Consider the following 25,577-nt stretch of genomic DNA (forward strand, 5'->3'; position numbering starts at 1 on the left):
TAATTTCTTTGCATCAGGCTCTCTCGGCGCTAAGTCCACGAGCAAAAGTGTGGTTTTATGAGAGATCGGGTCAATCGCGTTTGAACACATAGGCGTGCTAAGACACCTACACAATTGCGAATTTCTCTCCATTCTCTCGTGGAAACGTTGTTGGCCAAGCCGTGTACCGATGCGATGTGTCTCGTGAAACCTTCTGGTCTTCTTGCGTCAGCCAAGGACCCAACCTCTTTTTAGAATCGCAAATACCAACGAGCAAGGTGCGCACGCTTGGACCGGTAGATGACGCAAAATGCCTTCTTCATTGCCAGTCCTAATGAGATTATTAAAATTTGTTTTTATCATTGAAATAAGATAAAAAATCTAACGCATCGTATTCGTTCATCACGTGTGAGTCTTTTCCTCTATCCTTTTTATAGCGTGATTTATGTTGTCAGGTGGGACACCGAGAGATTATTAATATTTACTATTTCTTACGAAGCTCCGAGACCCTGACAATGAATCTCTTCGAACATCGTTTTTAAATGGAGCCACTGATGGGATCTCGATTATTATTGAAGAACTCGGGTTTTCCTGGCTTTCGTCATTTTCCTTCTCGTTTGACAGGAAAAACTTGGACTTCGATGAAAAGTCGACGATCTTGTGCGCCTAAAAAATTCGACAATTTTCGTAATAACGCGATTAATTTATTGTACAAATCCTGTTTATTTCAAGTTCCTCCAATCGACTCTCGTCTCATATTCAAAAAATATATATATACTTAAAATATATAATATAGCCAACTACGTCATAACATGCGTAATATTTATCCAAAAATATGAAAGTACTAAAATATCAAATAGCTGATAAAAACGAGTTTTTTCCATCTCTTTCTGAAAATAGGTTAACAATGCTATCGTAGTCATTCATTCGCTAATTATTACGAGCGACCATTTGCGAGATTATTAATATCCTTTATCCATGATTTTTTTTGGTGTTCAAAAGATTTGGTATTCTCGCCTGCTCGAGCGAGATGCGGCAGTAGGAAGACCGCGATTAGCTAGTCTCAAAATGCGTTATTTCTTTTAGCTTTTAAGTTCGTAATATTCGACGAAAATCGTGTCATTTTCGTCGATCTCAAAATGCACTTCTGTTTCGTCCAACCGTTCCTTTTTTCCGTGTAATATTATATCGACGAGTGTCGTTTTTTAATTACTGAGCGTAGAACTTCTTCGTCGAATCAGCGGCCATGTCGTAAAGCATCTGGCATGGCTTGAATGCTTCACCATAGTGAGATTGGAATTCTTCCATTTTTCTCACGAGGTTTCCCGCGCCGTACGAATCTATCCATCTGAATGGTCCGCCCGTGAACGGCGGGAAGCCGAGACCGAAAACAGCTCCTACGTCGCCTTCGAGCTGGGCAAAACAAATGTGATGGCGGTAATGAAAAAAATGGTAAATTTGAATTAAGCCAGAATCGAGAGTTCAAAATTGTTCTATGACTTTCCTGCATTTTATGTGAACAGGAGAACGGTTCAGTTACACGAAGAATGTTGAATAAATTAAGTTCGTTAATTCACTGTTCCTATTACTTACCGGATTCGCAAGAATTTTTTCTTCCAAACATAAAACTGCCTCGTTGACGAATCTCGTGACTAGTCGCAATTGACGGTCTTCGTCGGAAGTGCTGCCTTTTGGCTCTAGCTTGTATTTCTTCAAAATATCGAGAGCTCCGAGATTAACATCCCGATGCTTCGAACCGGTCTCGTAAACGTAGATACCTTTACCAGATTTTCGACCTGAAGTTGCACAAAATGAAATCAGATTCGTGGTTGCATATAGTATCTAAAAAATTTGACTCAATATTTTTTATTTTATTCAGCTTGAAGGCATTACGACGATATCCCAAGGGACAATTATTTTTTTTTTTTCAAGTGGCAATCATGTTGATCAAATTTTCTTGAAACTGTTCCTTCCGTTTTGGAGATTTTTTATCATTCAATTTTCTTTTAATGCGAATTTATCTTTCAACGTTTTCTTTATTATTGGAGAAAGGCGCTCTTTGATGATGAATAAATACAAGTATCTGTCAAACTTTACTTACCCATAAATCCAGCTTTGGTCATATCACCAAGAATGTGGACATCACCACCGGAGAACCTCGGGCCTAGTGCCTGGGCCAAATCGACGCTGATGTGGGCACCAACGTCGATTCCAACTTCATCTACGAGGATTGCGATTCCAACAGGAAAGCCGAATTTCTTAGTTAATTTATCGAGATCCATAGGTTCGACGCCTTCTTGCAACAGTCTCAAAAATTCGGACATCATTGCGCTCAAGATTCTCGTTGTGTAAAATCCGGGACCATCGCCGACAGTGATAACCACTTTGCCTTGTTTCAAACCAACGTCGACCGCTGTTTTAATGGTTTCTTCGGACGTTCCTTTGTGTGTTATCAATTCAAGGAGCTGCATTTTGTCGACTGGCGAAAAATAATGCATTCCAATCACCTGTCGTCGGAAAATAGAAAAAAAACTTTCATTCGTTTCTTTGGCTCTGTATAACTGTTTTTGGGATTCGATTTCCGTACTGTAGTTCATCTATTTTGAATATTCAAGTGAGAAATTTAATTTTCAACATTTTAAACGTTATTATGACCAAATAGCTAAGACTTGAAGTCGATTTTTTCCTTTAAAGACATTTACTGTCGAGTTTTTTTGCACTTTCATATTCAACCCAAATTTTAGGAGTGCAACCAGAAATCGTGGAGAATTAAACAATTTCTAACCTTCTCTGGCCGACTGCTGCCAGCAGCGATTTTGCTTATTGGTATGGCCGATGTGTTGGTTGCAACCACACAATGATCCGGCACATTAGCCTCGATCTCTTTAATTACTTTGTGTTTTATTCCTAAATCTTCGAAAACTGCTTCGATTACTACGTCGGCATTCTTGAACGCATCGTAAGACAGCGTTGGCTCAAGATTCGAGAGGAACTTCGATTTTTCAATGCTGAAACAACGAAAGCACAAAAAATAGTTATTAGAAATGAATCATTTCCGAATGTTACCGATTGAAGGAAACTCGAATTTCGCAGGATTCATTTGATCGTTTACCAACCTGCTTATACGTTTTCGCTTTACCGCGTTTTCCATTCCTGTTTGAATTTGTCCAACTCCTCTGAATAGTCCAGCATTATTTGTGTCTTTAAGTACAACATTGTAACCTTTGTCTATGCTCACATGAGCGATTCCGGCTCCCATTAGGCCAGCTCCAACTACAGCTATTTTGCTGCAAATATGATAATATAAAAAATAATTTCGGAAATCATGAGTAAAAAATTAAAAATGAAAAAAAAAATTGCGAGTTAAAATTCTTACTTGACAGCGTTCTTCGGGGCACCAAATCTGTTCTTCTTGCAAGCGGTTTGACCGAAGAAGAGACTAATGAGTCCTTTGCACTGGGGTGTATTCGCCAGGTAGCCAAAACCTCGTGCTTCGGCCTCAAAACCAGCGATGGTACCTTTGTCAAGCCCGGTGCGAATGACTTCGAGTATTTTCAATGGAGCTGGATAAAGGCCACCGGACATTTTCATAACTTGTGCTTTGGCCCGGGTGAAAACTTGATTCTTAACAAATTCGGTAGAAAATGCCCAGTTCATTACTTTAGCAGTGATAGTTTTTGGATCACGGTCTGGTTTGAGTTTTCCACTAGCGAGATCTTTGGCTACTTTTATCGCATTTTCCTCCAAGTATCTCATTGTACTGTAAACAATGAACAAGTTATTATTTTCCTCTTAAACGAATTGATAGGTTTGTAACTGCGATTTTCCAATCATTTCTAGACAGCCAGCTCACTCAACATAGTAAAATTTTACACTTTTTCAACATATTTTACATGTCCATTAATCATTTGTCTTGAAAATTACTTTTCCTCGCTCGATGCAACTCCTGGCCCCAATCGATTCACCAACATATCAACAAGCCCGAATTTCTTTGCCTTGTCTGCTTTTATCTGCTTTCCTGTTAATGTCATGTCCAAAGCATTCGGCAGTGCAGTCAATTTTGGTAACCTTTGGGTACCTCCGCCGCCTGGTAACAAACCCAACATCACTTCTGGCAGTCCTAATTTTGTTTTAGAGTCATTCACAGCGAGACGATAATGGCAGGCTAACGCGAACTGTAATTTCAAAAGTGAATTGAAAGTTTTCAAGATCAGGAGAAATAAAAATGGAAAAAGTTATAAATGAAAATCTTTACCTCCAAACCACCTCCTAAGCAAGTTCCTTGAATCGCTGCAACAACAGGCTTTGGACTTTGAGCAATTGTATCCAAAATTTTGTGACAGTCTTTTGAGATTTCATACGCTTCTTGTTCGTTCTTAACTTTTTGTAACATTGTCACATCTGCTCCAGCTATAAAATTTCCTGGCTTCCCACTCATAAATACTACAGATTTTACAGCAGCATTTGTCTCTATGTCTTTTAAAACTTGCACCACTTCTTGCATAACTTCGCCGTTTAAGGTATTGACCTGCAACAGGTGATGATTAAATAAGCAAATGAATATACCATTTGTAATTCAAGTGCAATGTGATGAAATTAAAAAAAAAAATCTAAACCAAAAACATTGGGACATACAAAGATTTTGCATAAAAACAAAATTCTTTAGTGAGAAATTTGAAAAGCTTCGATTCTTGATTGGAGTAAATTTTTTTTCAATTTATTCAACATATAATAATAATATTATAATCATTTTTAATTATTTGAAGTCCAACCTTTGTCCCGGGTGTATCAAGGGTAACAACAGCGACATCATCGACAATTTTGCATTTGAAATGTTTTTGCGTTGCTCCTGTAGCAAGCATTCTCAATGGTGTGTGCAATGCTATAAAATAATTGCACACGAATGATTAAAAAAACATTTTCCACATGGAATTCGGGACTTCAGAGCTAGATAATATGGAAAAGCTGACATTTGCTAGAACTTAATATCATTGAATTGTTTGTGTACAATAATATCTGTGAATATGCTGTTTTTCTGCATTTAAAATACCAACAATTAGAATTATAAAAGAATAAACGCTGCGCCATTGTTTTCCAGAAGTCGAAATTATTCGAACGATATTGACGTTAGCATTGTTGGCACTTTTTTTCTTTTTTACGTCTTTTATTGGTAATTTCAAACGAACGAATTCTTGCTAAAAATTTTCAGTTTCATCGAAGACATCGTATGATAGTTTAATTATGTCATAGATTCAAAACTCAAATCTAATATAGAATTATTCTTAACAAGAATTTCATGAGATTTTAGAGGTTATGTCAACTTTGTACCACCCTTAACACATACACTGTGGGCTGGGATTTCGGATATGAACAGCAAAGATCGATCTTCTTGACAACAATGAGTAATAGAAAGGGTAATGTGAAAACTGTAAAGGAGATATAATGATTAGAAAACCATTGACGATCCATAATGAACTTGCAACCAAAGACTGGGAGCAAAGGTTAACTCTAAATCACATAACTGCAACAATCTTTTTGCTGAATATAGAAGTCGGGGTTACGAAATATGTGAGCTTAAAAATATTATTTGATCACTTGTAGGAATGAATAATCACCTCCTCGGGTCACGAAATGAACATTCATTCGTGAAAATTTGCTTAGTGCCCCGAACAATCTACAGCCTGCCATTTTTTCACTGATAACTTAAACGTTCAACCGGGCAAAACTGAAGGAAAATTCGGTCACCGATGAACGAGATCGAAGAAATTACGCTCACTTACACAAGTGCCCTTTGCACACATACACGCGTTTATGACTAGCGCCATCTGATCTTTTGACACACACACAACAAATCCGTCTACTTCTTGGACTTCTTGACACGCACGCGCATTTGCAGCCGGCCGGTATTGTTAACCTATAAATTTCATAATTCGAAAGGACTTTGACCCTATGTAATTCAAAACCGTAAATTGATAAAAAAATGAATACGTTTGTCACGCAACGTGACAAATCGCACATATTTATATCCTAAGAAAAAAAATCTCTAAAATATACGGGTAAAGTGGACCCAATAAAAGGTGTGGTCAAAAAACTTTTGTTATTTTTTATCTGTGGAGTTCATATTATTGAATATATATTCAAAAATGTTCATTAAAATTTTTGCTAAAATGAATTTATTAAGATATAAAATATAATTATATTGTAATTATGGTTGATAGTTATCAATCTTGTAATCTATCAATAATTCCATTTTATAGTTTTGGTCTCCAACCAGATATTTTGATGTTTTTTATGTTTTCAAAAAAACCCAATCAAGCAGTCAGCCCCGTTCTGTCTCCGTAAATAAACAGAAAATTCAGGTGTAGTTTCAGTTTCAACCGCGAGAGGGACTTTGTATTTGGTTTTCTCGTCAGTGTTGAAGGCTCGTAGCGTCCATATATACCAGACTCTTTCCGAGACTCGTCACTCTGGTTTCCCTTCAATACACGCATAAATCTTTCGCCTTTTACTAAAGATTTCCGTGGAGGGGAACAACTGATGAGTCTATATACCAATTTTTTGTGTACCCGGCGAAAGCTGGGTCGTAAGTCGAATTAAACAGAAATTGTTAGCTTTCACAGCTCTTTTCGCTCTCTTCAGACTATAGTTATTACGTAGACACTAGAGTTAAAGAGATTGGCTGCCCAACTATGAGAATGGTCCGCGATGTTTTTATACTCTACTATAAGAAAAAGAAAGGTTACAAAACTTTGATTTTTGCAAGTGCTAAAATCCTTTAGAAGGACGCACCGTTTGGGGCCATCACTAGAGAAAAAACCATCACTTCGATAGTAGTAGCATGGAGAATTTCGAGAAATTTGCAACGAAAATTTCATTTTTTATTATTCCAAGGGAAACCAACATTCGGCTGTTATTCCCTTTTCCGACGGTAAATATTATTTTTAACGTAAAACAAACTCATGCGAAAATTGTCGAACGTTTCGCGAATTATTCTTTTCTATTTATTTTTGTTGCTATACATTCTTAAAAATTTATTTCGATAACTTTTCAGCCTTCTTTGAGGCATATGAGACGGTTAATTCAGAATTGAACCGCAGGTACATATCCGAAATTTCGTCTGAAAAAATCTTTTAAAATCTAGTGTGGTGTATATTTTCTTGAATTTAGCACCAAATGGAAAATCTTTTCCATTCAAACATAATTGAATTGAAAAACTGTTTAATTTTGTCAAGATTCCAATAGTTGCAACGGTTGCAACATATTGATCAAGATTCCCAAGAAATGAGGGCAGCACCGTCAGTACCGTGCAACATGCAGCGACGATACGCGCATGTGCTCATGTGCATACGTGCAGTATAAAAGTTGATTGCTAACAACAGCTGACGTTTTGACAGTGCCGATTTGTGAACAAAGAAAAAGCATATTTACATTATCTTTTTATCAATTCCGTATCATTATGGAGCCATAAAAATCGAAATAACAAATAGATAAAGCAGTGTATTTTTCTTTCTCATTAGTTGTAAGTAATAGATGAGCGAAAGTGAAAATGTCTCGATCGGATTTGAAGAATTGGCCAATTCTCAGTCTTTTAGAACCGGAATACATAGCCGAATTGAAAATGGTTATGGTTTACGGTAATTTCATACATTGTCAATTTTTATGTCGTCATTCGTTCTTGATGCCATGAATCTTTGTTTCGCGCTCTTGTATTTTCAACTTTTCCATGTATTCTGTAATTTTCAGGTAATTTGGGTAATGAAGCCCTCTTAGTATTAAAAGATGGTAGCGTCCATGCTGTTGGCAATAATGCAACTGGATGCTTGGGAACGGGAGATACGCACAGCACTTTGTATCCTAGAAAAATAGATGTTCTATCTCAGAAAGGAATCAAGGCGTTTGCTTATGGTATCGGACCTCACGTACTCGCATTGACCGAGAAGGGAGAGGTGAGTCCAAAATTCTGGATAATGACTTCTATCCTCGAAGCTTTTTGGTTTGATATATTCCAGAGGTGAGATATAAAATGATTGCCATGATGCAAATCAAACCCAAACAAATAATTGAAGTTCCGATCTGGATTCCATCTGAAAAGTTTGACTAAATTTTTCCATTAGAATTCAAAGAATAATTAAAATTTATAAAATTTTATACAAAAACAATCATACTCATCCAACGGTATATTTGTTATTTATGTTAAAGATATATTCGTGGGGACACAATGGTTTTTGTGAATTAGGGAATGGATCTTCGAATCAAGTTTCTACACCAGCCAAAATAGAAACAAATTTGGCAGATAAAGTGGTGGTGGAAATAGCTTGTGGTAGCCATCATTCTTTGGCCTTAACGAACGAGGGTGAGGTGCGTTATGATTGAAAGAATCTTTAATCATGTTGAAGACAAAAAAAACATTCTCCGCTAATTTTTGTCTATTCGGCACACATGAGAGAATGACAAAAATTCTATTTTATTTGATTCTCGACTATTAAGGTTTATGCTTGGGGACAAAACTCCAGTGGACAAGTAGGAAGTGGAATTAGTACGAACCAAAATACACCTCGGAAGGTGAACTCAAGTTTGGCTGGAAAAAAAGTTGTAAATATTGCCTGCGGTCAATCTTCAAGTATGGCTGTTACGAATTATGGTGAAGTCTACGGTTGGGGCAACGACAGCGTTGGACAACTTGGCACAAGCAAATACGTCAATCAACCAAATCCTCATAAAGTTGGAGGCCTCTCAGGAATAGTCATAGGTTAATTTTACTCATTCATTTGACTTGAAGAATTTCCACATTTTCAAAAATTCTCAGTCCTTTTGAATTCGATTTAGTTTGAGATCTGTAATATCCAGAACAGTTGTTCGTTGTTTTTTACTCTGTGAATATTTTGAATCTTCGTTTTCGTTTATTATAACAGTAACTTTTTTTATTCCAGAAAAAGTAGTTTGTGGTTATTCCCACACTTTAGCCCTAAGCGACGAAGGTGAGCTGTTCGTCTGGGGTGGCAACGCTTATGGTCAGTTGGGCCTTGGTACTAAAGTAAATTCATGTGTACCAGTGAAGGTGAGAAAAAGTTATGGCAAAATTCTACGTAATTTTTATTACAAATCACAAAAAGAATACTTTAATCTACTTTTGGCCCTGTCCCAGAATGTTAGAAAAAAGATGCTCTTTTTATTTTTATTCTGTATAAAAAAAATTTTTGCAACAGTTGAATGTACCGGAAATGGGAAGAATCTCAGACGTCGCAGCGGTTCATTACAATCATATAAGCGTGGCGATCACGCACGATGGTCAAGTTTTTATGTGGGGACAATGTCGAGGTCAGAGTGTCCCAACTCCAACACCAACGCCTTTTACGAACCTCCACGAGGCTCTAGCTTCATACGCAACACCGAGTGTAATGCACACACCTTTAAGACTGTACTCCGAAGAAGACACGAGCATCCTCGACTGCCTGAAGCAAGCGTTCGACGATCCAGTACGTGTTGACAAAAGAACAAACAAATCAACGAAAAAGACAAAGCGATATAATAATTTCCTCCTCGTTCGCGATTCTTGGATATTTTTCGATTCTTTTTTCTTTCCCTTTTTTTTCTCTCTCGGTAATACTCCTCCTTTTCATGAGTTTCCGTGCCAATGATAAGACTGCAGTAAACTCACTGAATGGACGTTAATGTTTGTCAAACAAAACATCCGAATGCATTTTTAGTCGAGCAGCGATTTAATCATACAAGTCCAAGGGAAGCCGATTCACGTTCACAAGGCAGTGTTGAAAATACGATGTCAATACTTTAGATCAATGTTTCAAGAACACTGGACCGAAAACAATCAATCGTAAGTGTGTAAAATGAAGTTTCGTGTGCATCGATATTCGGTTACGATTATTGATGTAATTTTATAATTTTTCTTTTCCAGGCTCATCCAGCATGACGATTTTTCGTACGAAGTTTACAAATCTTTCTTAAGATATCTGTATACCGACGAGGTCGATTTGCCAGCGGAAAATGCATTGGGTGCGTCACAATTCCGTTTTCTTCTTTCATTTTTTCTCAAATTAGATATCCTTGAATTTCATCCTGCGAATTTACAGTTGAAAAAGTGTATCGAATTTCGCGATGACATGCATCACGAAATCGAAGATAAAAAAGTAACAAGTGAATTATTTGGGTCTCAGAAATGTTATAGATTTCAAGTTGAACGTCAATTTAGTTGACATTTACACGAATTAGCAGAGTTAATTAATCAACTAATAGCTCATTGTTTGTATTTGTTTCTAGAATACATGAGATTGAGAGAAAAATTGATTTTTCACAGAACTGCTGTATCTGGCGAACGCGTATTTCGAGCCACAATTGAAGAGGCGATGCGTGCAGATAATAAAACAGAGTATTACGGTTCTCAATGTGGCTTTTCTTTATAGTACAGCAATCGAATACAATTCTCAGGTAAATTATTAATGAAGGAATAAAAGTTGATCACTGTCCTGGCGATTTAGTCATGAATTAACAACTTGTAGTGGTCTTTCAGGAGCTCGAGAATTTTTGCTTCAAATTCGCTATGAATCACATGACGAGCGTCATACAGTCACCGAACTTCGCCAAGTTGGACGAAGCTACCGTTAAAACCTTCATCATCAAGGCAGCTCAAGCAGGAGCTTTTAAAACGTAATGAAAAAGCTCTGAAGTGTTTAAAAACAGTTTCGATATTAAAATCTTAACATTAAGATTTGTTCGAAATTTACAGTATTGAATGATAAATAACGTTGATTCACTGTCCAAAAATCAACCGGTTTAAAAAACCGTTTTTTTTTCATGAATTTTTCAAAAAAGTGATTCGATAATGACAGGAAGTTTGGTCAGCAATTTTCTTCGCTCATAGAAGTTGAGCTGTGGCTTTTGAGAGTTTTTTGCACGTTCATTTCCGTAGTTCGTAGAGAAATGGAATTGCAAAATCGAACGAAAACTTACGTCAAACTAATGTTAAGTTATGTGTAGAAAAAAATCCCCGAGTACGGGAGCGATCTCGAAAGTTTGCATTTAACGAGTGAATGCAGTCGCATGAAAACGTGATTCACAAAAAATATGATCGATCTATCGTGAAAATGGAATTTTCTCGTAGGCGAGATAAATCAGTTGTTTTTTGGTCAGTGACTGCGTTAAAAATCGATTTTTTGAAGCTGTCAATAGAAAACGAACAAAACGATGTTCGTTTTAATTTCAAAATCTCTTAGTTACGAATAACCGACTGACTTTCAGTTAACAACCAAAACCTGTGCATTTCTCCATGTTACATAATCTCCCGGAGAAGTGAAAATTGAAACATTTCGCGACTCGTATTCCTCTTGCATTTTAATGGAATCACACACGGTTTTTTTAAATTTTTTTATGTTATCACGACACAAGTGTTTAGAAACGTGAAAAATTGTTGTTAAGTTTTTCCTAGTGCATGTCTCATTATTTTTGTCTTATTTCATGCACATGGAGAACGAAATTTTGAAAATTTTCATCCGATCCGAGGATTCGACGTCATGTAAATATAATTAATATCGATTAGTAATATATTTTCCCAACTGTATTCTTCAGCGTCGATGTAAATTGCGATTCCTACTCAAAGTTGGAAAAAAACGAATACAATATGAAGCATCACTGGAACTCGAAAAATCGTTTTTTTTTATTTTGCCCTCCTGACCTCTGAAAACGAAATAATCGAGATCGCGTGCCACTGTCAAACCGCTGAGTCCCAAATCTGTGAATGTTTCAAGTATGCACAATGTTGAAATCCAGCATCAGCAAAATTCTCAGTTCGGAATGAATCTTCGCGATATTAGCAGTTGTGGATCGTCGCAGATTTAGGGATTTTTCAATCTCGCCCTTAATCTCTCTGGAATGAGCTTAAAACCGGTTTTGCAATTCAAAATTAATTCAGCTATTGATCGAAAGCACTTTTTCAATCGCTACAAAAATTTCAAATACCTCGATACTGATGATGGTTTCAGCTCATTTTAAAATTATTGTTTCGCTGATTTTTTTTCACATTGTTCAGTGATTTATTATGACTGGCCGTCAGTGCTGCGATAAAAAATCATCGCGATATTTTTTACTCCAATTACCAAGCACAATGTTTGTACTTTCAATTTTTTACTGAGACAGAGATTCTTTTGCTTTACTGTTTTGAAGACATCGATTATAATTTTCATATCAGGGGGATCGATCTGCAGCCGAAGAGCCGTTGAATGTGGATAAATAAACGAAGAACAAAAGTATTCGCGCTATGAAATTAAACAGCCCCGGTACAAAGTCCAGGTAAACTTTATCACGAACATCAAATGAAATGGAAACCCCTGAAAACAAAATGTCAAACGTTTCTGAAAGTGTTCCATCCTTTTTATCATTAATCTTCGAATCCAAGTGAATGAAAGTTTCATCATAAAACTGGCAAACTGAAATATTGTTCACTATACATTATAAAATAATTTTAAAAATGAATAAACTGAAAACGATGGCAAGAAATTTATGAGTTTAGAGCAACTTTCTTTTTTATTATTCTTCATTTAAAAAAAAAATGTCCCATCGAATACGCCTACCTCAAAAAAAATTATTCCCATTAAAGCTCGTTCATTCTTCAAAAAATATCAGTCCAATCCTCAAATTCAATAATCTCCCAGCAGTCTGCTGAACAAGTCCCTCGAGTTTAATCATTGCGCAGAATAATTTCCCCTTTTTCCAAGAAATAAAGAACAAATTTATTGAAATATGATGAAATAACAAAAGCAACAACAAAAAAGAAAAGGTTCAAAATAAGTAACACGTGTCAATGATAGGTACATCTTTTTTATTACGACATAACCTCATCTTCATATCTACATATATAAATATATATGTATACACATACATAGGCATATATTCATATATGTATATACAAGCATTAAATCTTTTTTTCTTCAGTTGTTGTTTTCGTCTCGTACAGTATACATATATACATACATATGTATATATATATTTATATATGTATAGTATTCTACTATGAAACAGTAAGAATGTCGTGTAATTAAACGTCATATAATATATACATATATGTATGTAATATGTATATATTATACATAAATACCGGATAATAGCAGAATGGATGTCGCTCATAGAAACTGATGTGTATGTTCGTGTTCGTTTTTTTATTCTTCTTCTTTTTTTATTTCCTGTAATTTTTGTTTTTTCCATTTCTTTTGAGTAACCGTTCGTTCCACATCGGCAAAATCCAATTACTGTTACTTTTTTTTTTTTTTTTCTTCGAGGTTCGTTTATTAATCTTCTTTGTCAATTTATACTTTCGCCCTTCAACATATAATGTAAATACAATATATCGTTCACACGTGTATACAAGTGATATATATATTTATATATATATATTTTTAAATATATTTATTTATTATCGTATATATCATTTATATACACATTTATATTTGTTCTTTTTTTGTTTTTTTTGTTTTGCTTATTTTCTTTTGTTCTGTCATCTTTATGTATATTTCGCAGTGTCTATATAAATCGCTTGGCGATTCTATATAAAGGTGGGAAAAGGGTGTATGTATATAGTTATATATAAGATTAGAGAAACGAAAAAGATCTCGAGAGAACGATGATTTATTACGCGTATGAATTGTTTTTTTTTTTTTTTTAATTTAATTTAATTTAATTTTTTTTGAATTTTTTATTCTTTTTCTTTCTTCAACGTCGTGAATTCGCGCCGGGGCCATTTTTTTTTCTTTTTTATTCGTTCTCACGGTAGTTTTGTCTTATTTTCTTGGCCTCGCTATGTACTTTATTCGTACACAATATAATTATGATAATTTGTTTTCATCTGTCGTGTGTGTTCTGTATGCGTGTCTGTTTTGTTGTTGTTTTTTTTTTTTGGTATTTTTTTCATTCGATACGCCAGTCCAAATTTACCCGATTCAATATATACATATATATTTATGATTATGCATACGGGGGCACGTACTCGTATGCCCCATCGGGAGATGATAGTTTTTTTTTTATCCGTGTTATCTTCTTATCCGGGCGTATGTAGCTTTGTTTTTTCTCTCGTTTTTCATTTATTTTAAAAATTTGTTTATAGAATAACAATTAGAGCGTATTTAGGCCTGCGGGCTACTTTTCCAGCGAAACACGCTAAATCCCATTTGACAGGATGGGGAATTTTGCGTTAACTTTGATTGGAAAATATATATATATATATATATATATATATTCAGATATATATATATTTAATATCGAAAATTGATTGATCGTCGCTGCGACTCGAAAGAAATATCAACGAAACGGAGGATGTACTTGAACGATCGATTTAATCTTCGTTTTTCGTCGTTTTTCTTTCACTCATTTCAAGCAAAAGCATTTATTACACAGGATAGTATTGTTTCCTAAAGATTTTTGTTTGAGGTGTGTGCTTTTGGTTACGCAGCTTCTTTAATGATCGATCGTAGAGGCGCGCGCCTGGAAATTCTCAAAAAAAGCAATATTTCGGAAGGTACGATCTATAAATCTAACGACTGTCCCCGTAACCCTTAATTTTATATCGTTACTCTTTAGAGAATTGCAAGTGCGTGTGTGTGTGTGTGTTTCTGGGTCTTCCTTGTGCTCGATCTGTTCGCTCTTTCGCATACGCTTTTTTCACAAAACATTTTATTTTTGATCAAATTTGTACATTGGGAGACGCGTTTCTCTCGTCGCGTGTCTGACAGTTCCGTTCGCGATTTTATTCGGCAAGCAAACGTCAATTGTGGATACGTCCTCTGAGGACTCTCGTAAACGTCAGTTTCACTGACCCAAACACGCGTTTACGCCGCTAGGCTTTAACATGCCCGCGAGAAGTTACAATAGTTCACCACTAGGTGGCGGCTCGTGGCCTCTTCCCGCTCAGCCCCTCCGCTTCCCCAAACCAGGCAACAATTTCGAAAATTCAGTTGAAAACGAAAATTTTTATTCAAAATTATTAAAACGGTATGAAACGAAGTTGAGTGATCTTCCAGCTGGCATACGTGGAGATTGTCATTCGGAAATACAAAAAAGCGAGTTTTATTCTGTTCCAAAGAGACGTTCGACATCCTCCGGATAGCTTTTGGAGAAGTTTTAAGGACCGTTGTCCAGGAAGCTCCCCGTACCCATCCGAAGGCCGTCAACTGGTTTGAAATGGTCTGAAACTTAACTTTTAGACGTTTAGTGAAAATGAGATGACATGGGAGCAAACACTGGCGCGTGCAGTGTATAAAATTTTCTCAAAGTTGCTGCCTGGTCCGAAAAACGTTTTGGAGAAACGGCACAGCGGGATAAGAGCGCGTGTGAAAGTGTAAACGTTACTTGAACGTTGTAGGCTCGCGTAAGGGGGAAGAATTCAAAGAAAAAAAACCGTTCGATAAATCGAGGTCGAGTGAGGCTAAATTACACAAAAAATGAAAGCCCATGACACGAGGTAACGGCGAATTCAATTTTTTATTTGAAATTTTCGATGTTTCGCTCTACGTTCGAGTGTAAACAATAACGTCGGTCATATATTGATTGAGTAGCTTATGAAAGAAGCCACGAAGGCTTCTTCATGCTTTATTTATTCAAGCTCCATCAACCGGAAGTGAATCGCAGAGATTTTATATTACCCAGCAACGAAGAAAGAACAAAAAACCAAACAAAAACAAGATCTGACATATGTAAAAACAACAACGTAGAACAATCGCTATCATAGCCAAATTCCTCCCAACTTTCCAGTACACTTTTTCTCATCTTCGTAGCTTTATACAGTCTCTAAATATAGGCACCAAGCTGAATAAACTACGTTTTTTCATATATACCGCGAATGCAACGAAATACTATGCACGTTTTCGAAGCTTCCGCTGTCTTCCTCCCCTACACGAATACGTCATAAAAACAAGAGCTTTCGAAAGATAAAACGTAAAACAAAAGATTCAAACGAACGAACATAAAAATGCCTGGCAGAATTGCGACGTGGCTTTCTTAATCAGAGCATTATTATTGTTATTATTATTATTATCATTATCATTATTATTATTCGTAGAACGTGTGTCCTCCCCTTTTTGCCCTTCTTCTTTTGTTTTTCTTTCTTTTTTATATTTCTACTTTATTTTTCACGTACGAAGACTCTGTTTCAGAGAAAGGGAAAGGCTGCCGTTTGTTTTTGTTTTTGTTATGTGTATATACATGAATGTGCATATCCATTAATATGCATGTGTGTCTGCGCGTGTGTGTGTGTGTGCGCGCGAAGATATTTGACTATATTTAAATTATATTTAGGTGGTCGACGATCTTACGAGTATCGAAATCAACGACGAAAGGAGAGACTGCGGCGCCCTCTGCTCATCGTAACGCCGTATATTATGTCCGCGTGTTTATATTTATATTTTTTTTCCTTTTCGTTCCTCGCTCGCCGGTTTTGTGGCTGCATGCGTATACGAGTGTCGCGGTGCGTGTGTTCATTTAACCGCTTTTATTGTTGGCTTCTTTTTTATGCTCGCGCCTCAGTAATGTCTCACGTTTCTTTTACACGAATATTGTTACATACATAGAGCCACATTGAATCTCTTAAAATCAAACACATCTCGGTATACTTATAATTAATGAAATAAGTCTATTTGCTTAATAATAATCGCCATCATATATATTTGTTTTGTTGATATTATTATCGTAATGGTAAATTTAGTGTAATTATCATTGTTAATGATATTTAATGTTCATTATTATTATTATTATTGTAATTATTATTTCGACAGTCAAAGCACACGAATGTTTTGTCTTATTTGTTGCTCTTGTTGTTTGTTGTTGTTCGTTCTTTATAGTTGCAATGGACGCCTGGCGCCACGCACATAGGGAACAGCTTAAAATTCGTTCGTATGGTTGAAAATGTTCATTTCTGCTTCATCTACGAGCCCCTTTTTATTTTCTTACTCGTTACTTCGTAATTCATCGAGTCGCTTCGCTCATTAGTTCTTATTTTATTTTCGACTATATCCCTCTCGTGCTCCTTTTCTCTCGTATATTTATCAACACCGTTAAAACTCTGTGTAAATTGTTTAGAGTCCATTGTGAATAATATTTATCTTCATTAGACTTGTGAAATGGTGGATGGTAGGTTACAGGAGCCAATACATTTTCAATGTGGACCGTGCTCGGCGCGTTTATTTTAAAATTTTTTCTTTTGTTTTCAACGTACATACTTTATATATATTCATCAATGAATTATTTGAACTTCTGTATTTTTTGCATCGGTACCCGATTTCTTACGGCTCGATGCACGTTTCGACGGCTTCATTTATATTTTCTCACCTTCCCATCCCCTCTCTTTCTTCCTTGTCTTTATTGTTCACGGTTTTTTACAGAATCTTCTTTATGGTAATAATAAAATTCATTACGCGATGGAAACTTCGCTTTAAACTTTAACGAGCCCGTCCGAGATATCGAAGGGTTCAAACGAAAGTTGAAAAACCAATGAAATTAAGAAAATATGCTCTTTTTGTATTTACAGAAGTGAGGATGTGGCCTAAACAGGAAAAATCTTGGTTTTGGTTCTCAGTACCGTGACGACGATTTGCTGATCTGTGAAGGTTGCAATTGGTGCACGAATGGAAAAAGTCTCGAGTGACGGTTCGGGCGGAACTGGCCCGAAGTCGCGAAATTTTGGAAAGAACAGTCCTCACAAATTTATTCCCGTCGACTTACCGTTCGTTGGATATCGCGAGACTAGCATTCGCCAATCCGGTGAAGTGGCGCAAGCGAGCCTAGTGGGGGAAGCGTTTTCGCCTTCTAGCATGTCAGCCGCACCGTCGATTGGTTCGCGCTAAATCTCTGGACATGTCAACGTCGGCGCATCGCAGTCGTAAGTCGATTCCCGACAAAGATTCTACGTGAGGCGCGAACGGGGCTCGATTTTTGCGCTCGTCGACGAAAAACGAAGGGGCAAGGTCGTTGGCGTGTTTTGCAAACTCTTCGCAGAGCCTTTCGTCCGCGTTGAGCTACGCGGCGAGCCCCGGAGACGGTCACGCGTCTGTTCGCCCGTTCAGCGAGGAAAAAGCCCGGATTTAATCCCAACTACGTGAGCCGCACGCTCTTCGCTCACTCGAATAACCCCGAGGATACGAAATAAAAAATCAATAGGTTATACGAATGTATGGGAACGTGGAAGAAGGGAAAAGCCGGAGCGGCACCGGGCGCTCTCCTGGAAACGTTCCAGCCGCGCGGGGACAGGCTTTTGCTCTCGCTTCGTTTTTTTTCTCTCCGCTCCTTCCATTCCCCCTTCCCATTCTGCCGCTGTCTCCGCTGCAGTGTCCAGTCCCGGGAGTACGTTTGAGGCTTCGTCTCTTGACCGCTGCGATATTGTGTGCAGGCATTTTTTTGTCGATTCCCCGTCCGAATGTGAAGCCGACGAATGTGCGAGATGCAACGCGCCTTACGACGCTTCACAGGCCTGCTACTCTTCTCGATTATTCTCACGCTTTTCATTCGCGCTTCAATCTCTTTCCGTTCGCATTAATAACAAACTTTGACACTTGGCCTTTTTTCGATTCTGATGATAAGAAACGCGAGGATCAAGAGAAGAATAAAAAGCATAGTTTAACGACGAAATCGATGCTCCTCCTTGGTTCCAGAAATACTATTTCCTCCTCCATAACCTACACAAACGATCAACTTTTACGATCAGTTATCGGCTACCGAGTATGCATACAAAGAACGATATCAGAGAAGAGCCGATAAGTGCCAGTGCGTGAGTTGCGTTTATGGTATCATTGATGCCGCGCTGGCGTTCGCTCCTGTGAAATTCTATCCGTCGAGAGTTCGGTCACCAATATCCCTGGCCTCGGGACGAGTCACAAGCACGGCTTTTTCTTTCCATATTTCCGCGCGAGTGCGAAAGGAAATTGAGGGAACGAACGACGATGGAATCACAAAGGGAATGAGGAATAAAACACTTTCAAGATTATTCGCTGCAACACAAGTAAACTGTCCATTCCAACTTGGATTCTTCGAGCTTAGGCCTCGTCATCGCTCTCGTTCGTTCCGTTGAGCTCTCTTCGCTTCCGAGTTCAAATTTTCAGGCTCTCGAAAATTTCTCATGGCAGCTCGCGACTTCGAAAAGAAACGTTACGAAACACTTTTGGACTTCGAGATGTCGCCACTGGAGCATTGTCGCGTTCGACGTTCTTACGAAATTTATTTTCCTGCCACTTGCAGAAGTACGCGAATTCGTAAAGCACGCAAAGCAGCGATATTTCGGAAATTATTGTAGCGATTAATCGGGACAAGATTCTTTTGTTTTCCTCGTCGACGGAATTGTTTGGCATTTTTCCTTCTGTTACAAGATGAAGAATGAAGCGAGTCGTTTTGTTTGACAGAATTTTTGGTATCGAACGAGATGGATTTTGCACTCGAGTCTACGGTAATATTAACGAGACTCGTGTTTGCCTGAAACTATTTGTATTTGCGTGAAATGAACTGGAAAAGCGAGTAACCTCGAGGCGATCGTATAATGGGCTCCGGTTGGGCTTGATTATTGCGAGTGTTTCTCGACGCTGACGAGAGCAAACTCGAGCGAGCAACTCAACCAATTTTCTCTCATCCCCCGGGTTCTTGTTACATCTTCTTGTTTATCCACGCGGATGCTGAAGGGCGTAACTGCGGCTCTCCTCGTCCCGGGTGGTGCCTCTTGTTTAATAACACTCGATCAATCTACAGAATATGTAAAGGACGTTTCTCATCAGCTCGAACGACCTCCGTGCATTTCGTGAACCCTTTTTATCCCTCTTTGCATATTCTTTCAAATTCGAGACGAAAATTTTCGATCAACCTTCTGCCAAAGCGGATGAGCACGAAAAATCCACAGAAAAAACGTGTTTTTAGTTCACTTTTTTAACGCTTTCGTGGCGAGTGGCGTAGAGAGATGCTCACGCGTTTTTCGGGCAAAATAATCCGGTAGGAGGACTTGGAAGGGTTCACGACGAGGAGCAGCTCCGGTTGGAGCGTACTGTCCCCTGCATTTGTGCGCGTACGTCGCATCCGCTTGCTTCGACTGTGTTCGCGCAAATATGTGCCCACCACGTGTATTTCGCGTATAACGAAGTTGGTTAAAGCGAGACGGAGTCCTTCCTCGAGGAGTACTGGTCGATCGATCGAGCCAACGATTGGCGGATTCTTGTCAGCCGTGAGAACGAGCTCAAGATCTCGAGAGAAAGCAAAAAGTTTCGGGTTTTCAACTCCCTTGACTTTTCTTCACTCGAATGAGATTCCCCCTCAATTTTTCTACATCTCTAAATGTTTTATGCAAAAAATAGTTCCTGAAGAAATCCGAGAGGATCCGAGAGGGCTCAAAATTGAAAAAAAGCTTGAACATTTTCGCTCAAAGTATCAACGAAATCCAAAAACTTTTCTTCCTCGAACGAAGCAACTCGTTGCTGAGTTTTTTTTACAGTTAACGAATCGAGTGAAGATCGGATCGCTACGAAACGCGACGGGGGAGCAGACATTGCGCGATGAACATTGCAGGTGATTGAAAAAAGTGCAGCAGGGACGCTTCAAATCTTTTTTCTGTTCCATTTTTATGGAATTTTTCTCGACTTTTACTCCTTGAATCAGAGCTCTCAATATTCGGGATCATCAAACTTCTCGTCTTAGGCCTTAAGGTCGATCGACTATTCCGCAAATAAAAATTGCAAGAGTATAAATAAAAATGAAAATAATAAAAATATAATTGAAGCAATTATTTCATCTCTGTTGGAAGATCGTGGCGGAGATTTTGGCTCCCGAAACGTCGGAAACGACGAGGTCGATTGAGACTCGTTCTGCAATGATCAGCAGCAGCAGCACGGTGGCAAAAAGTCTGGTTGGCGTCGTCCTCGTGCCGGCTTTCTTAGCCTGTTCTTCCTTTTTGTTCCTCTTTTTCCATTCTTCTTTTATTTATCTCTGATTCTCTCTGCCTGTCGTTCTTTTTTCTCACCCTCGAGTGCCTTCAACTCCCGGGAGAATCGACACTCGGCCAACCCCCTCGGGGCAGTCTCCCCTCGCGCCTCTTCCGAGAGAAAAGCGTGCCCCTCGAGGGTGGCCGAAAAAAGAAAAAGGAGGGAGGGCAGAGGGTGAGAGATTGGGGATGGAAGCAGGCTCTGGCGAGCGAGAACGTCAAGCGGAGATGAGGAAGAGCGAGACGGAACGAAAAGAGAAAAATCTTATTTTCGTTCTCCGTCTCTTTCTCGAGAAGCGATCGATCGTCGAGTGATTTGTGGCGGCCCCGGCGCTCTCGTAATTAGTCATGTTATTAGCCGCGCTACACTCCCCGCGTTTCACGCTTCGCCAAGTGCTTCAAGAAAGTCCAGCAAATTCCATTTTCTCTTTCCATTACGCAAACGTTTTTTTTTCATCATGATGAGTAAAATTTTTCAGTGGGCTGAAGAAAAAAATACTTTCAGACACGATGCTATCAGAGAAATAAATTCGCTTCATTCCGCTCCTCGAATTCCTTCATTTTCGCCCACAATATCGCTTCTCCGAACTGCTGTAAAAACCCTGTCAACTTTTACGCACTTTTCACCAGAAATCGATTATACGAGCGAGGCTCCGATTTCCCCGGTCAAGAAAGTGTCTTTGTCCAGCGCGCCAAACAAGATGCTCGAACTCATTTATTGGTTACGAAAATATCATCGAATCTCGAATAATCTGCAAAGCTTTAGCCACTATCGTAACTGACCGTTTGACAAAAACCCACGAAAAACTCAACATTGAGAACGATCGACGCCATAACCTCCCGCAGACTTATCTCCAGAGGCTCTGACTATGCAAACATTCCACATTAGTCTTCGAGTGTCCCATAATAATAATAATAATAATCGGAAAATCCGAGATTTTTGCGATAGACGATGAGAGCCAGTATCAACCGAGTATAGAAGGCAGACTAATCCGCAGTATGTGTCATTAAATATCAAAGTGTACTGTTTCAATCGTTTATAATTTCATTCACAAATCATCTCGTACTAAACAAACAAACAATCAAACAAACAAACAAACAAACAAAACTAACTAAAAAAGCCATTTTTCACACGTATTTATCGTACTATTCTCGCTCTCTTATCCCCATTGACTTTTTTTAGCATCATCATCGTTATTATCGTTGTTATTATTAATAAATATCTATATATATATATATATTTATTTATATATTTATTTCATATATATTATTATCTATCATTTATTAATAGCATTATATACATTTATATATATATAATGTGCGTTTGTAATGATGTATATGTATATATATATATATATAGATGCATATAATTTATATATAATAATTATATCACTCTAGTTTATACCTATAAATATTAATAATCGATTTTTATATATAAATAGTATAAAGCTTACTAGTAGGCTCTCTTTTTTTAGTTAATGTTATTCTGTTTCTTATTTTGTTTTTTTTTTCTTTCATCTCTCTTTTAGGTAATCTTTTTCGTTCTAATCGGGTCTCCCTTCCGTCTCCAGCTCAATAACATGTTTTATTCTCGTTTTTTTTTTTTTTTTTTTTTTTTTTATTCCAAATAAAACGAAGAAATCGTTTATTTCAGTGGAAAGTTTATTAATCTCTGTTGAAATCAGTTTGATTTTCGGAATCGCGGTAAAATTCTTCACGATTTTTTTTTCTTTCTCTCGTTAATCTTCGTTATTCGATATTTATTGAGGTTTTTGCCTTCGTACGATATATATTTCTTAGCCCTTAGCGTCGATAGTAGATTTTTTTTGCTTCTCCGTGGAGAATTGAGAGATTGATAATAGAGCGAGTTAATTGTGCGAAGGTTCGAGGAAGCGCGAAATTATAACGCGAATTACGTCCGTTCTGATGCTCTTTCAATTCGATCGTTTTTTTTCGATTTCTTCATCGCGCTTGCTACTATTTTTTCGTTTTTTCTTGTCAGCCTCTCTTCGCAGCTTTCACGAGCTTGAGAAAGCCTCGTTTTCTCAGGAATTTTCACCTCTCCCGACTGTCTAACTCTCGGCCAGCCGAGACAATTCTCTCCCCCGAATTTATTCGAATTCCCCCCCGCCCTCCTACTCTCGTCATTCTTTTCTTCTTCGCCTCTATGCACTCAGGTTAGCCAATACACTCGCGCTACTAACGAGCACACACACACACACCGAGTCCCGTTAACAAAGTTGATCTCTCGTCGTTGCAATTGTCAAGAGTGCAGAGAAAATTAATGGTACACGCACGTTGTTCGTTTGGACGTGCTCGCGAGTGCTACTTTTTTAAGGGAGATCAGACGAAATCGACGTCGAACGCAAATAGGAAAATGCGTCTTGTTAACCTAAGCGTAAACCCAACAAAATTGAGTTAAAAATGCTTCAAATCAGTCGTGAAAGGTCAATTTTCATTGCGAAATTTCATTTTCGAGCTAAATCGTTCTTATTTATCATGCAGTTTTATCGATTCGATCACGGTCCGTAAGGATGTAAATTCCAATGGAATTTCGATTCGTACAACAAGGTTGGATGTTACTGTTTCAATAAAAAATAAAATATATTTTCCATGTTTTGACAAACGATGATAACGTTCGTGTGGAAAGAGCTCTTTGTAAAAGTTAATTGAAAAAGAAAATTGTTCGGTGAGGAGGAACCGATCCGCGTTCATGTTAAAGCGAAACTTGACGAGTCGACTTCGTCTAAAATTCCCTAAAGCAGGCCAGAGGAGCACGAAAATTGGAGCAAAAAATCTGGGCAATTTGCCTTGACAGTGTCACGTCGGTGCTGCAACGAAAAAACTAGACGAAAAACAAACCGATCCGTCGAACTTTCCTCGTTAATGTGCTGAGAAGGTTTTTTTATTTTTCTTAAATATTTATTTATTATTCTTGAGTTTCGTAAGGTCGAAGAGTGATTCCGTGTCGTGGTGATTATTTCCCATTTTTCATTTCTTTCGCTTTGTTAAATAATTTACTGACGCGGGATTCGTGAGCAGTCGTTTCCTCTGCTTCGTACGATTTATAGTCGATTATTACTTTTTGTTTCTTTGGGTTGTTTTTTTAAACGTTTACACATCGCTCTTGAATAACACCGTGACAAAACGCCGCATTTGCGCGTTCTCGCGCTTCTATAGGGGAGGACCGGGCGGAGTAAAACGACCGGGGGAACCGGGCCGCCCTCCAGAATCATTGAACTGTATTCTCGTTGACAAAACCGAAAATTTCATTATTTTACTCACCGCGTTAAAGTTCTGGCAAAGCTCAATTTTCCATCAATCTTCGCCCCTTTTCCCTTCGATTTTCATGTTTCACGCTCGAGTGATTTTATCTCGAACGCACAGCACCTTCCTGGGCCTCTTCTCGCATCCTCGACTAATATTTTATCAGAGAAGACTTTATTTTCGTTGTAATTTACTGCCATTTTCGAGCATCGATTCAAGTGCACTCTCGCATCAAATTAAAAAAAAAAAAAACATGATTCAAACCATTTTTTCAAAACGTTTCAACATATTTTACCCAATCCGAATAATCCCAATCGTTCGACTTCCCGATCGAAAGGTTTTTCTCACTTTTTTGAGGAAGCGTTCCGCACTCTCCAGATTTTTCACTCGGCTCGATCCTTCCCTGAATATTATATAGTATTTTTCTTTTAATTATCATAATTATTATTAATAGTATTATTATTAATATTATTATTATTAATATTATTTTCTTTTTTCAATAGCTTGATATGTCTGCCGTGTATATTATTTTTTTTAGTGTACTAGTGTGTGTGTGTGTGTGTGTGTGTGTGTGTGTGTGTTTTATTCTTTATTTTAGCTCTCTTCAATGTTCGTTTACCTGCGTGGGCTGTTTTTTTTTGCTTTTTTTCAATAATCGCGTAATTTTCATGTGTCTGTATGTATTTGTGTAATTTTTTTAAAACTTCCGGCGTGATTATAAACGAGACTCGTATTTTACGAAGTCAATATATACGCATATAAATATAGCAAAGTTTTGTATATTTGTACGTGTATATATAACTGTAATTATCTCGGCGATGCGAAAGAGGAGATAATTGGAAGAAAAAAAAGTGCGGGCTCGAATATAGGAGAACGGAAATTCCTCGCTCGTCTCTGCGGCGAGGTCTTACAGTTTTTATTCTTCATTTAATTTGTTATTTTGTTTGTTTTCGAAGCGAGAATTTAAGCGGAGCGTCTATGGAAGGAACTAGAGGACAAACCCGTACCCACGAGGACTCCGGTGAAAAAGGCGCGAAGAATGAGGAGAAAATTGGGCATTTCCGGGATAGAAAACGGCGGGGAATGGGATAAGATAGAATTTTGTGGGTTCTTTACTTCGTTGACTAAACGTAGCCTCTCGTCACTGAAGCTGGCGATGCTCGGTGCTGAAGCTGCTGCGCTAACCTCGCTGGTATTAGTAACGACGCCACCGCTGCGTGCCGCTGCTGCTGCTGATTGAGCAGCAATGCCGTAACTAGACAAAGCACCAATGACAGCTGCACGCCCGAAACGAACGAGCTGCTTCCACTGCACGTTGCTTTCGAATTCATTTCCATATTCGCTGAAAAATAAAAATTATTTCCATTTTTTTTTTTTTTTTTTTCAT

At 37.9% G+C, this 25,577-nt stretch overlaps 3 protein-coding genes and 1 non-coding gene across 12 annotated transcripts in view; 2 read left to right on the forward strand and 2 right to left on the reverse strand.

The window, feature by feature from the left end:
- Positions 1-682: 682 nt before the first annotated feature.
- On the reverse strand, positions 683-5,775 carry Mtpalpha (monolysocardiolipin acyltransferase Mtpalpha). Its single transcript, XM_043428052.1, has 10 exons — positions 5,595-5,775; positions 4,752-4,861; positions 4,235-4,507; positions 3,904-4,154; positions 3,356-3,739; positions 3,096-3,266; positions 2,765-2,987; positions 2,081-2,486; positions 1,573-1,775; positions 683-1,392 (listed from the first exon to the last, which is right to left on the reverse strand). Exons 1-10 carry the CDS (start codon positions 5,665-5,667, stop codon positions 1,189-1,191), a joined length of 2,298 nt encoding a protein of 765 aa, XP_043283987.1. The 5' UTR covers positions 5,668-5,775; the 3' UTR covers positions 683-1,188.
- A 666-nt stretch (positions 5,776-6,441) lies between these two features.
- On the forward strand, positions 6,442-6,562 carry LOC122416687 (U5 spliceosomal RNA). The gene has a single exon (XR_006262174.1). It is a non-coding gene; the product is annotated as a U5 spliceosomal RNA (small nuclear RNA).
- Positions 6,563-7,317: 755 nt separating this feature from the next.
- LOC122416191 (RCC1 and BTB domain-containing protein 1-like) lies at positions 7,318-12,486 on the forward strand. 7 transcript variants are annotated; one of them, XR_006262080.1, is made up of 11 exons: positions 7,319-7,613; positions 7,723-7,925; positions 8,179-8,337; positions 8,467-8,728; positions 8,910-9,037; positions 9,186-9,455; positions 9,687-9,811; positions 9,893-9,990; positions 10,292-10,422; positions 10,494-10,641; positions 12,179-12,486. XR_006262080.1 is itself a non-coding variant. In XM_043428922.1 (11 exons), exons 1-11 carry the CDS (start codon positions 7,526-7,528, stop codon positions 12,207-12,209), a joined length of 1,632 nt encoding a protein of 543 aa, XP_043284857.1. In that variant the 5' UTR covers positions 7,320-7,525; the 3' UTR covers positions 12,210-12,486. The 7 variants fall into 7 exon arrangements, 6 of the variants coding, with proteins under 6 accessions (XP_043284862.1, XP_043284863.1, XP_043284859.1 ...); XM_043428922.1 differs by having other exon boundaries at positions 7,320-7,613; positions 10,505-10,641; XM_043428927.1 differs by lacking the exon at positions 10,494-10,641 and having other exon boundaries at positions 7,318-7,613; positions 10,255-10,422.
- Positions 12,487-13,242: 756 nt separating this feature from the next.
- LOC122416189 (acetylcholinesterase-like) overlaps positions 13,243-25,577 on the reverse strand; it is a 75,933-nt gene continuing 63,598 nt past the window's right edge. For all 3 annotated transcript variants that reach the window (XM_043428920.1, XM_043428921.1, XM_043428919.1), the window contains exon 9: positions 13,243-25,532. In XM_043428920.1, coding sequence (XP_043284855.1) covers positions 25,315-25,532 — 218 coding nt within the window. In that variant the 3' untranslated portion in view covers positions 13,243-25,314. The remainder of the gene's footprint in view (positions 25,533-25,577) is intronic.

Source organism: Venturia canescens, chromosome 9 (genome assembly GCF_019457755.1).
Source record: "Venturia canescens isolate UGA chromosome 9, ASM1945775v1, whole genome shotgun sequence".
Classification (NCBI taxonomy): domain Eukaryota; kingdom Metazoa; phylum Arthropoda; class Insecta; order Hymenoptera; family Ichneumonidae; genus Venturia; species Venturia canescens.